The 14,118-nt window shown below is 45.6% G+C and overlaps 1 protein-coding gene across 1 annotated transcript in view; it reads right to left on the bottom strand.

The window, feature by feature from the left end:
- Nucleotides 1-14,118, bottom strand: part of LOC126161269 (brain-specific angiogenesis inhibitor 1-associated protein 2) — a 667,893-nt gene that overhangs the window by 102,867 nt on the left and 550,908 nt on the right. Inside the window, exon 6 of the mRNA XM_049917008.1 lies at nucleotides 941-1,141. Within this exon, the coding sequence (XP_049772965.1) occupies nucleotides 941-1,141 (201 nt within the window). The remainder of the gene's footprint in view (nucleotides 1-940; nucleotides 1,142-14,118) is intronic.

The raw sequence follows: 14,118 nt of genomic DNA on the forward strand, positions 1-14,118 counted from the left end.
AAAGAGCAGTTCAAGGATGCCGATTGCATCTTTCAACAAGATCGAGCACCTGTTCATAACGCACGACCTGTGGCGTTGTGGTTACACGACAATAACATCCCTGTAATGGACTGGCCTGCGCAGAATTCTGACCTGAATCATATAGAACACCTTTGGGATGCTTTGAAACGCCAACTTCGTGCCAGGCCTCACTGACCAACATCGATAACTGTTCTCAGTGCAGCACTCTGTGAAGAATGGGCTGCAGTTCCCCAAGAAACCTTTCAGCACCAGATTGAACGTATACCTGCGAGAGTGGAAGCTGTCATCAAGGCTAAGGGTGGGCCAGCACCATACTGAGGTCCAGCATAACCGATGGAGGGCGCCACGAAATTGTAAGTCTTTTCAGCCAGTTGTCCGGATACTTTTGATCACCTAGTGTAGTACTTACAGAAGCTTGTTAATTCTCAAAACGCACTATGTAAATTTGTACATATGTTTAAGTCTGTGTGACATGTTACACAAATCGTGGCTCCATCTTGGCCAAAGTATACGGTGCAACTGGATGAAAGTAATCCAATTCGTTCATTTGGTGTTGACAAACTGAAGTAAGTGTAGAGCCAACTTCAGCACAGCTGTGCCGTATGCCTCAAGTGAACGGACTGCCCTTCGATGTTATATCTATAGTTTACTAGATGGGGAGGGTCCTGTAGGAGAAATTTCGTTTGGAGAATGGGAACAGCTGGCATAGGTGGACTGTAGTTAGCGAGAGTGATGAAGAAATGTGATTGAAACAAGTGGTAAATACAGAAGTGCTTGGCGGTTGAAAATTGCCACTTCAGATGTATTTGATGTAGGTGATGGTGGTGGACTGTTGCTATAATAAGTTCGACGACTACAGACAAAGTGGCTTGTTCGCGGCAGACTCGCAATGCCGATGATATCGCCGCCAGCTACTCACCGTCTTGAGGCTGGCCTCGCAGAAGGCGTCCAGCTTGGCCCGCTCCTCCTCCAGCGCCTGGAGGCTCTTCACCTCGCGGTCCAGCGCTACCGACGGCGGCTTCGTGCGCGTCTTCTTGCGCTGCTTCTTCACCGCCGCCGCCGCCTTGCTGTACGTCTCCGACCGCTGCTTGTGCTGCTGGAGAAAGCGCTTCTGCTCGCTCTGAAACACAGCGGGCACAAATTCCTAGTCTTCTCAACTTACGAAGCTAACATTACGAGGCATATACATCGAACTACAGACCTATATCATTGACGTCGGTTTGCAGTAGGGTTGTGGAGCATATACTGTATTCAAACATTATGAATCACCTCGAAGGGAACGATCTATTGATACGTTATTAGCATGGTTTCAGAAAACATCGTTCTTGTGCAACGCAACTAGCTCTTTATTCGCACGAGGTAATGGCCGCTATCGACAGGGGATCTCAAGTTGATTCCGTATTTCTAGATTTCCGGAAAGCTTTTGACACCGTTCCTCACAAGCGACTTCTAATCAAACTGCGGGCCTACGGGGTATCGTCTCAGTTGTGTGACTGGATTCGTGATTTCCTGTCAGGAAGGTCGCAGTTCGTAGTAATAGACGGCAAATCATCGAGTAAAACTGAAGTGATATCAGGTGTTCCCCAGGGAAGCGTCCTGGGACCTCTGCTGTTCCTGATCTACATAAATGACCTGGGTGACAATCTGAGCAGTTCTCTTAGGTTGATCGCAGATGATGCTGTAATTTACCGTCTAGTAAGGTCATCCGAAGACCAGTATCAGTTGCAAAGCGATTTAGAAAAGATTGCTGTATGGTGTGGCAGGTGGCAGTTGACGCTAAATAACGATAAGTGTGAGGTGATCCACATGAGTTCCAAAGGAAATCCGTTGGAATTCGATTACTCGATAAATAGTACAATTCTCGAGGCTATCAATTCAACTAAGTGCCTGGGTGTTAACATTACGAACAACTTCAGTTGGAAAGACCACATAGATAATATTGTGGGGAAGGCGAACCAAAGGTTGCGTTTCATTGGCAGGACACTTAGAAGATGCAATAAGTCCACTAAAGAGACAGCTTACACTATACTCGTTCGTCCTCTGTTAGAATATTGCTGCGCGGTGTGGGATCCTTACCATGTGGGATTGACGGAGGACATCGAAAGGGTGCCAAAAATGGCAGCTCGTTTTGTACTATCACGTAATAGGGGAGAGAGTGTGGCAGATATGATACGCGAGTTGGGATGGAAGTCATTAAAGCAAAGACGTTTTTCGTCGCGGCGAGATCTATTTACGAAATTTCAGTCACCAACTTTGTCTTCCGAATGCAAAAATATTTTGTTGAGCCCAGCCTACATAGGGAGGAATGATCATCAAAATAAAATAAGAGAAATCAGAGCTCGAACAGAAAGGTTTAGGTGTTCGTTTTTCCCGCGCGCAGTTCGGGAGTGGAATGGTAGAGAGATAGTACGATTGTGGTTCGATGAACCCTCTGCCAAGCACTTAAATGTGAATTGCAGAGTAACCATGTAGATGTAGATGTAGATGAAATAAATGCCGCTAATGAGCTGAAATGGAAAGATCGCATGGCACTGATGACGGGAGTCCCCATCCGGAGAAGTTGGGCCGCCGTGTTTCATGTCTTTTCGGTGGACAACTTGGGTGTCGATGATGATGAGGAAACAAAACACCAGTCCCCGAGCGATAAAAAATCTCTGCTAGGTTGACAGAAGAGCTTCTGTGAAGTTTGGAAGGTTGGAGAGGAGGTACTGGCAGAAATTAAGTTGTGAGGACGGGTCGTGTGTCGTGATTGGGTAGCTCAGATGGTAGAGCACTTGCCCTCGAAAGGCAAAGGTCCCCAGATCGAATCTAGGTCCGGTACACAGTTATAGTCTGCCGGGAAGTTTCAAAATCTCTCTGATCCGTCTGGGAATAAAACCTGGGTCAGATGCGCTGACCATAAGGCTACGGGATGTAACGCCGGAAATGCATATCCTCCTATTTCCATCTATTGTACTATTATTTTTTTTCCTTGTTTTGTTACCTCAAGATATGACATTTCTGTCTCTTTATATATTGTAATTGTTTTACTGTTTATATATATATATATATATATATATATATATATATATATATATATATGCACTTATGTCGATGTATAATTGGTTGTTTTGTAAATATTATTGGTAATTTTACGCTGGGTCTTGCCTAGGGAAAACTATGTTATCATACGAATACGTCGATAGGTCGTGTGGAGAACCAGAGTGTGTAGGATCTTTGGTAGTGAACTCTGCCGCGTGGAGCGCGGGCAGAGGGGGTCTGGCTGGAGTAGCGAGTGGACCAGGTGTGTTGTGTGACGCTCCCGCGAGTTGCCGCGCTTTCCGGGTTTGGCAGCATGTAATTGCGCTCGACTTGCGATGATAGTTTCGGACATGGTGTCGCGGACGGGAAGCATTAGCTGGCGCACATCAAGAGCCTGTTTCGTCTGGTGACCGTGTCGAGAAAAGGCGTGCCAACATCCAGCACCTGCAGCAGCGACGGCCGACAATGAGTGACTGTCGCCACCTCCTCGATCGACGGCTTCAAACCTTCAATCAACCAACAAGGAAGACTGGAAGCACGTAAAGTTTTAGAACTGTATGGCAGACCTCAGCTTTTCAAACTTTTAAAATTGTTGCATCACAAAATTACAGCAACTTAGCATGAACCTTTGTTGCTCATTGTCCCAATTGCATTGCCATGCATGGTCCCTTCCTTTTCCGAAATGAACCCGAGTGTTGTTGAAATTCAAACGCAGGCATTAACGGAATATAATTCAATTTCGCTGCTTTAATTTCAAAGTTCAGTTAAAGTATTCATAGCTGGCTACAATAGTTAGATTACACAAGCACAAATTAAGAGTGCGAGTTTTGTTACCGTATTTTAGCTTACCTGTGACTGCAGCTCAGCTTGGTACGTACTAAATTTTACTATTGTTAATTGTTCAGAATCATTTAATTCAAGTTCAAAGTTAAATCTCTTATTTCTAAATTGCGTAGCTTCAAGTAGCTTTTGAAATTATTGTTGAGGTAGTCCAAGACTAACCGTATTTTACTGAATTTCGATGTGCTTCAGAAAGAAAGCTCACTATTAACTTCAGTCACTAAATTAACTTTCGATTTTTCGGTTTTATTAATTCTTTTGCTAAATTAAGTCAGAGTGTAGCGAAATTTATTACTTCTGACAAACTTTCAGTTTTCACACTACACGTGTCAACCTTCAGTTGCCACGCTTCTAGTGCTAATTATATGTGTAATAACCTTTCTTTTTCAGTTACTATAGTAATTGTCCTTAGGACTGGCGACCGTATTTTCCCCCAAATCTCAAATATCTAATTACCGCTAGTTAATTGTTAACGTAACGGCCGCACATTTACTTTCTTTATTAACTTTACCCCTTTTCAAAATTAATTTCCACCAGTTTCATTAGCACTTTTCCTTTCATTTAGATGTAACCCTTTCCTCCCTCTTTACCGACAGATTAACTTCGGTGACGATTGCTTATCCCAAATTTCCATTAGGTACACGCGGTTTGATTTTTCATTGTCATTAAGGTTGATAAGTGAGGGGAAGGTTACAAATGAATCTTCATACGTTTGGACAAATACATGTTAATTAAATCTTCTGTTTTCTGTGATACTTGTTCACTAATCATTTCTACTCCTGTACAACTTTCCTACGAAGACAGTTGCTGCAGCGTTGTGTAGACAACCTCCGCTCACCGTTGTGTTTGCTGTCGTACACAAGAAATGTTCTGTTCAAATCTGATGTTATTCTGAGCAGTGGTTCTCTTCCTGTGTCTTGAAACCAGAAATTCAATTATGGACGCCCTTTATATAAGCAGCAGAGAAGAGACTAATGCGATATCATTCTCGTGACAGTACATGTCGTAGATTGGGAAATAACTGACACGGTAGTATCTCCGACACTTTTCAACACATAATGCTTCTCTTTCTGGCACAATAGCCATAATTAGGCACTTAGCAAATTAGCTATGCTACGTAACTTTTCTTCCTCTAATGAAATCGATTTCAGCACATAGCATCGTAAATTATTCATCTGTTACTAACAAATAAAAATGTAAGATGAGGTAAATAATTCTATTAAAATTTCGATGTAAGTTGAAGTGTTACACTAAAGGGACGTGACAATTGAGAATCTCGAATGTAAATTTAAGTGATCGGTTGCTTCTTTTCAGATACTGTCATAAATCACCTATTTAATGCGTATTCAATGTGATTTGTTTATTAAGATAAGTCAGTGTTTTCAAATATTTCTAGAGTAACGACAATATTTTTTAATCGTAAATTCTATCAACAGTGATGTTCTTAAAATACGTCAATGGGCACTTAACATGGTTTTCTTTCAAACTGAGTACACTCAACGTGGGTTAGCATTAAGTTACCACTGTTTACTTGCTGATTGTGTTAACGAAACAGCCGGCCAGGGTGGCCGAGCGGTTCTAGGCGCTACAGTCTGGAACCGCGCGACCGCTACGGTCGCAGGTTCGAATCCTGCCTCAGGCATGGATGTGTGTGATGTCCTTAGATTAGTTAGGTTTAAGTAGTTCTAAGTTCTAGGGGACTGATGGCCTCAGAAGTTAAGTCCCATAGTGCTCTGAGACATTTGTTAACGAAACATTACTTCAATACCTATTAAAAAATTTTATGAGGCCCAAAGTGTTTTAGTTCATGATACCAAGATTTGCATGACCAATTTTGTACTAATATGGTATAACAAACTTATAAATTAAAATTCATCCCAATATGTAATCAATTATATTATTGCCTTACTACAGCGTGTGAACAGTGTTATGGAGTATCCTTAACATTTCTTCCACCACTCTGTCATGTGTGTTCATGTAAATTATGGTAAGGGACACAACATTGTTTATTAGCTTAAATAATTATTCACTTTAACATTATTAGCAACACCTTTCAAAGAGCATTTGTATATTTTTTTTTCTTTTTTTTTTTGGAAATTTGTTGTAAGATATTATGAGAATAAAGTGCTGAGGTCATCGGTCCCTGAGCTTACACACTACTTAATCTAACTTAAACAAACTTACGCTAACGACAACACACACTCCCATGCCCGATGGAGGGCTCTAACTCTCGACGGAGGTAGCCACGCGGACCGTGACAGGACGTCCTAGACCGTGCGACGAAGCGCATTTGTGTTCAGGAAAATATTCAGCAGTTTTGGCTGAGTCGTAGTCATCTCTTTCACTCTCAGATGTGTAAAAATGGCCCCTTGAAAGCATTTTCCTGGCACGAACACAGCACACGTTACTGTTACTGGTAGTAGTGTTTCTGGTACACATCCTGAGAATGTCATCATTAGTGAGGACGACGGTTCAAACCCGCGTCGGGTCATCCTGATTTAGGTTTTCCGTTTCTTTCCCTAAATCGCTTCAGCTATTGCCAGGATGATTCCTTTGAACGAACACGGCCAGCTTCCTTCCCCATCACACCCCAATCCGACGGGACCGATGGCCAAGCTGTTCGGTCTCCTCTCCCAGATCATCCATCAAATGGTTCAAATGTCTCCAAGCACTATGGGACTTAATATCTGAGGTCATCAGTCCACTAGACTTAGAACTACTTAAACCTAATTAACCTAAAATCACACCCATCCATGCCCGAGGCAGGATTCGAACTTACGACCGTATCAGCAGTGCAGTTCCGGACTGAAATGCCTAGAACGGCTCGGCCACAGCGGCCGACAAATCATCCATCCATCCATTAGTGAGAATATAAGTTAGAAATGGAGCTGCCACTTCTCAATCTATAGCGGAACAGTCAACGCGCTATGCTCTAAATACAGGGTGTTACAAAAAGGTACGGCCAAACTTTCAGGAAACATTCCTGACACACAAATAAAGAAATGATGTTATGTGGACATGTGTCCGGAAACGCTTAATTTCCATGTTAGAGTTCATTTTAGTTTCATCAGTATGTACTGTACTTCCTGGATTCACCGCCAGTTGGCCCAGTTGAAGGAAGGTAATGTTGACTTCGGTGCTTGTGTTGACTTGCGACTCATTGCTCTACAGTACCGGCATCAAGCACATCAGTAAGTAGCATCAGGATGTTAGTGTTCATGACGAACGTGATTTTGCAGCCAGTGCAATGTTTACAAATGCGGATTTGGCAGATGCCCATTTGATGTATGGATTAGCACGGGGAAACAGCCGTGGCGCGGTACGTTTGTATCGAGACAGATTTCCAGAACGAAGGTGTCCCGACAGGAAGATGTTCGAAGAAATTGATCGGCGTCTTAGGGAGCACGGAACACTCCAGCCTATGACTCGCGACTGGGGAAGACCTAGAACGACGAGGACACCTGCAATGGACGAGGCAATTCTTCGTGCAGTTGACGATAACCCTAATGTCAGCGTCAGAGAAGTTGCTGCTGTACAAGGTAACGTTGACCACGTCACTGTATGGAGAGTGCTACGGGAGAACCAGTTGTTTCCGTACCATGTACAGCGTGTTCAGGCACTATCAGCAGCTGATTGGCCTCCACGGGTACACCTCTGCGAATGGTTCATCCAACAATGTGTCAATCCTCATTTCAGTGCAAATGTTCTCTTTACGGACGAGGCTTCCTTCCAACGTGATCAAATTGTAAATTTTCACAATCAACATGCGTGGGCTGACGAGAATCCGCACGCAATTGTGCAATCACGTCATCAACACAGATTTTCTGTGAACGTTTGGGCAGGCATTGTTGGTGATGTTTTGATTGGGCCCCATGTTCTTCCACCTACGCTCAATGGAGCACGTTATCATGATTTCATACGGGATACTCTACCTGTGCTGCTAGAACATGTGCCTTTACAAGTACGACACAACATGTGGTTCATGCACGATGGAGCTCCTGCACATTTCAGTCGAAGTGTTTGTACGCTTCTCAACAACAGATCCGGTGGCCGATGGATTGGTAGAGGCGGACCAATTACATGGTCTCCACGCTCTCCTGACCTCAACCCTCTTGACTTTCATTTATGGGGGCATTTGAAAGCTGTTGTCTACGCAACCCCGGTACCAAATGTAGAGACTCTTCGCGCTCGTATAGTGGACGGCTGTGATACAATACGCCATTCTCCAGGAGTGCATCAGCCCATCAGGGATTCCATGCGACGGTGGGTGGATGCATGTATCCTCGCTAACGGAGGACATTTTGAACATTTCCTGTAACAAAGTGTTTGAAGTCACGCTGGTACGATCTGTTGCTGTGTGTTTCCATTCTATGATTAACGTGTTTTGAAGAGAAGTAATAAAATGAGCTCTAACGTGGAAAGTAAGCGTTTCCGGACACATGTCCACATAACATACACTCCTGCAAATGGAAAAAAGAACACATTGACACCGGTGTGTCAGACCCACCATACTTGCTCCGGACACTGCGAGAGGGCTGTACAAGCAATGATCACACGCACGGCACAGCGGACACACCAGGAACCGCGGTGTTGGCCGTCGAATGGCGCTAGCTGCGCAGCATTTGTGCACCGCCGCCGTCAGTGTCAGCCAGTTTGCCGTGGCATACGGAGTTCCATCGCAGTCTTTAACACTGGTAGCATGCCGCGACAGCGTGGACGTGAACCGTATGTGCCGTTAACGGACTTTGAGCGAGGGCGTATAGTGGGCATGCGGGAGGCCGGGTGGACGTACCGCCGAATTGCTCAACACGTGGGGCGTGAGGTCTCCACAGTACATCGACGTTGTCGCCAGTGGTCGGCGGAAGGTGCACGTGCCCGTCGACCTGGGACCGGACCGCAGCGACGCACGGATGCACGCCAAGACCGTAGGATCCTACGCAGTGCCGTAGGGGACCGCACCGCCACTTCCCAGCAAATTAGGGACACTGTTGCTCCTGGGGTATCGGCGAGGACCATTCGCAACCGTCTCCATGAAGCTGGGCTACGGTCCCGCACACCGTTAGGCCGTCTTCCGCTCACGCCCCAACATCGTGCAGCCCGCCTCCAGTGGTGTCGCGACAGGCGTGAATGGAGGGACGAATGGAGACGTGTCGTCTTCAGCGATGAGAGTCGCTTCTGCCTTGGTGCCAATGATGGTCGTATGCGTGTTTGGCGCCGTGCAGGTGAGCGCCACAATCAGGACTGCATACGACCGAGGCACACAGGGCCAACACCCGGCATCATGGTGTGGGGAGCGATCTCCTACACTGGCCGTACACCACTGGTGATCGTCGAGGGGAGACTGAATAGTGCACGGTACATCCAAACCGTCATCGAACCCATCGTTCTACCATTCCTAGACCGGCAAGGGAACTTGCTGTTCCAACAGGACAATGCACGTCCGCATGTATCCCGTGGCACCCAACGTGCTCTAGAAGGTGTAAGTCAACTACCCTGGCCAGCAAGATCTCCGGATCTGTCCGCCATTGAGCATGTTTGGGACTGGATGAAGCGTCGTCTCACGCGGTCTGCACGTCCAGCACGAACGCTGGTCCAACTGAGGCGCCAGGTGGAAATGGCATGGCAAGCCGTTCCACAGGACTACATCCAGCATCTCTACGATCGTCTCCATGGGAGAATAGCAGCCTGCATTGCTGCGAAAGGTGAATATACACGGTACTAGTGCCGACATTGTGCATGCTCTGTTGCCTGTGTCTATGTGCCTGTGGTTCTGTCAGTGTGATCATGTGATGTATCTGACCCCAGGAATGTGTCAATAAAGTTTCCCCTTCCTGGGACAATGAATTCACGGTGTTCTTATTTCAATTTCCAGGAGTGTATTTTCTTTCTTTGTGTGTGAGGAATGTTTCCTGAAAGTTAGGAAGTTAGGCCGAACCTTTTTGCAACACCCTGTATAGTAACTGTTTCTCATCGCCGTGCCCCTTATCCATCCTTTGCAGTCGATATCTTCAATTCCGGCCAGACGTTGGCGAATTGCGCGGCTCGCCATCCTCTCTCAGGAGACATTCCTGCTGTCTTGATCGGAGAAACGGGGAAAACTAGAGAAGGGCTAGAGAACGGCGGTGCCTGTGAGGAATGGAGATGAAAGCACCCAGTGGAGAACAAAATGGATATCTCCCGGTGGGCGCGCACCATTTCGCAAATGCGATTTTCGGCTTTGTCTCGGCCCGCAGGCAGCAGGGTACGCACACAAGGAAGTGGACGGACGGCGGCGCCCCTCCCGGCGACAGCAGGTGTCACAGCCCGCGTGGGGCGCTGAGGCGGGCCGAGCAGCTGGCGGGCCGCCGGTAAGCGCCGTGGGAGGCGCAGCTGGCCAGGGGCTCAGCCACGCGGCCGGCAAACAGCGGCCTCTTAAGCGCGGCGCTCAGCGTCCATTACCTGTCCCAGCAGGGGGCGACGATCCGCCAGAGTGGACGCTCCTTCCCAGCAGCGAGCGCCACCTACACCGACCTTATCGATTCCGTCTTTGAAATACGTCCGAGCTTCGCAAAACGTAACTGCGCAAGGGTCTGTTGTAAACTCCACGAGGCCGGCCGCTGTGGCCGAGCGGTTCTAGGCGCTTCAGTCCGGAACCGCGTGCCTGCTACGGTCGCAGGTGGTTCGAATCCTGCTTCGGCCATGGATGTGCGTGATGTCCTTAGGTTACTTAGGTTTAAGTATTTCTAAGATCTGCTGAACGGAATGAACAGTCTAATGAGTACACAGTATGGTTTGAGAGTAAATCGGAGAAAGACCAAGGTAATGAGAAGTAGTAGAAATGAGAACAGCGGGAAACTTAACATCAGGATTGATGGTCACGAAGTCAATGAAGTTAAGGAATTCTGCTACCTAGGCAGTAAAATAACCAATGACGGACGGAGCAAGGAGGACATCAAAAGCAGACTCGCTATGGCAAAAAAGGAATTTCTGGCCAAGAGAAGTCTACTAATATCAAATACCGGCCTTAATTTGAGGAAGAAATTTCTGAGGATGTACGTCTGGAGTACAGCATTGTATGGTAGTGAAACATGGACTGTGGGAAAACAGGACACAGAAGAGAATCGAAGTATTTGAGATGTGGTGCTATAGACGATTGTTGAAAATTAGGTGGACTGATAAGGTAAGGAAATAAGGAATGAGGAGGTTCTACGCAGAACCGGAGAGGAAAAGAATATGTGGAAAACACTGGTAAGGAGAAGGGACAGGATGATAGGACATCTGCTAAGACGTGAGGGATTGACTTCCATGGTACTACAGGGAGCTGTAGAGGGCAAAAACTGTAGAGGAAGACAGAGATTGGAATACGTCAAGCAAATAATTCAGGACGTAGGTTGCCAGTGCTACTCTGAGATGAAGAGGTTAGCACAGGAATGGATTTCGTGGTGGGCCGCATCAAACCAGTCAGTAGAATGATGACCAAAAAAAAAAGTTCTAAGTTCTAGGGGACTGATGACCTCAGATGTTAAGTCCCATAGTGCTCAGAGCCATTTGAACCGTAAACTCCTCAAGAGAAGTTAGGCTCATGGCCACAGAGGATGATGCAACAGTTTTTGTAGCTAACGACTGGTTTTTGTTGCCCAGCGTAGAGAAGTAGTGCAAATGTACGCATTTTCTTTTTTGTAGTATGTTTATCAGAGCTGCATTACTTGACGACACTTGTTAGTTGTCATGAGGATCTTCCGCTCCGTGCGGCGGCGAATCCTGCAAGCGGTTGCCTCGAAGAGTGCCGGAAGTGTCGAGGGTGGGCAGTTTGTTGTGAGTCTAACAAGAAGATGGCACGACCGTGGGGTCGGGGAATTGTCCGAAATTTTGTGTGGTGAAAGAGGAACTCTAACACCCCACATGGTTAAAGTATTAGGACGCACTACTCAGAAAATCACGAGAAAAATCGATCCAAAGTTTCTTAGGTACCGTATGATAATAAAATGTTAGTCCGGTGCCGAGCCGCCGTTTGGCCTACGCGGTTAGCGCTCGGACCCTTACGCAAGAGGTCTCGGTTCGATTCCTCCTCCGGCACTTTTTTTTCTGTTTCTTGCAAAATTGCATATGCGGATGACTTAGTTGTGATGGCAGATTCGATTGAAAGTTTGCAAAGTTATATTTCAGAGCTAGATCAGAAATGTAAGGACTATGGTATGAAGATTAGCATCTCCAAAACGAAAGTAACGTCAGTGGGAAAGAAATATAAACAGATTGAGTGCCAAATAGGAGGAATAAAGTTAGGACAGGTGGACGGTTTCAAGTACTTAGGATGCATATTGTCACAGGATGGCAATATAGTGAAAGAACTGGAAGCGAGGTGTAGCAAAGCTAATGCAGTGAGCGCTCAGCTACGATCTACTCTCTTCTGCAAGAAGGAAGTCAGTACCAAGACTAAGTTACCTGTACACCGTTCAATCTTTCCACCGACTTTGTTGTATGGGAACGAAAGCTGGGTGGATTCAGGTTACCTTATCAACAAGGTTGAGGTTACGGATATGAAAGCAGCTGGGATGATTGCAGGTACTAGTAGATGGGAAAAATGGCAGGAGGGTGTCCACAATGAGGAAATAAAAGAAAAACTGGGAATGAACTCTATAGATGTAGCAGTCAGGGCGAACAGGCTTAGATGGTGGGGTCATGTTACACGCATGGGAGAAGCAAGGTTACCCAAGAGACTCATGGGTTCAGCAGTAGAGGGTAGGAGGAGTCGGGGCAGACCGAGGAGAAGGTACCTGGATTCGGTTAAGAATGATTATGAAGTAATAGGTTTAACATCAGAAGAGGCACCAATGTTAGCACTGAATAGGGGATCATGGAGGAACTGTATAAGGGGGGGCTATGCTCCAGACTGAACGCTGAAAGGCATAATCAGTCTTAAATGATGATGATGATGATGATGATGATGATGATGATTGCAAAATTACAGCGCATTGTTACAGGTGAATCGTGAAATTAATTCCCGGGAAGATTGTATAAAAATTCATTCTATAATTCACCATCAATTATCGTCACCAATATTCCGAGACATGATTCAATATTCCTGCTTTGCCTCAAAATTATCAAAAACTCAAAACATTTTCGTAAATGTCAAGGGGGCATGTTTTTGTACAGATTTATTACAAACACCCTGCAATTGTAAAAAATCCGCTTTTATATGTTGCGCAAGATGTCGCAAGAATTATTGCTTTGTTTGTTTCTACGATAATTACCACCGCAGTTCTTGTTTATAGTTATTATATGTATAAAAATTGAATGTTTCCCAATCGACTTTGTTATTCTGATTAAAAAGCCAATGTTTCTCCTCATATACTTTACAATGAAAAATGGAAACCCACCGCCATGAATTGTGTTATTGGACAAAAAGAAAATAATTTTTATTCGATAATGTAACTAATATGTTAAAGATAATGTAGGTTTGGGAAACGTTCTGAATAATTGGTGGAATAACAAAGGAAAATGAAACAGAAGAAAAAAAAAGTGCCAGAGGAGGAAACGAACCCGAGCCCTCTAGTGTAAGAGTCCGAACCCTAAACATCTGGGACAGACGGCCGCTCGGCAATGCACTAACAATTTATACTCTATGGCACCTAAGAAACTTCGGATCGATTTTACCCGGGATTTTCCGGGTAGTGCGTCCTAATAGTTTAACCACGTGAGGTGTGAGGGGTCCTCTTTCACCACACAAAATATCGGACAAATCCTCGACCCCACGGTCGTGCCGTCTGCTTGTAAGACCTAGAAGGTACTAGCAGTACTTGTAACATGCCGGCTGCCGTTAACTGGTGGAGTTACGGGAAGTGTACCGTGGTAGTTGTAGGAACGCTGGCTACTTTTTCTGCAGCTCGTCGTAAGGCATGTAATTATACCGGAATCCGGATTATCACCCAACACTGCATGATCTGTAATTATCTACGATACCTCGGAGTATTATACAAGTACAACTGAACATTCAGGAGGAGAAAATGCTACGTGAAAGGATATGGTTAGGCATAGCAAGGAATATGACATACAAGCGGTACATTTCTTCTATTACCTAAAGAGGTTTGTTTACTCTAGAGTGTCTACGAGAGTATTCCCGTTACTAGATTGTGTATTTCATACTGGCTCTCTGAGGTTTCGTTTCCTAACTCGTATAGTTGCATTTAAGTATGTAAACTGGTTCAGAGCTCTCAGGCGGCGCCTCTGGTGTGTGTGTGTGTGTGTGTGTGTGTGTGT

The sequence above is a fragment of the Schistocerca cancellata genome, chromosome 2 (genome assembly GCF_023864275.1).
Source record: "Schistocerca cancellata isolate TAMUIC-IGC-003103 chromosome 2, iqSchCanc2.1, whole genome shotgun sequence".
Lineage (NCBI taxonomy): Eukaryota > Metazoa > Arthropoda > Insecta > Orthoptera > Acrididae > Schistocerca > Schistocerca cancellata.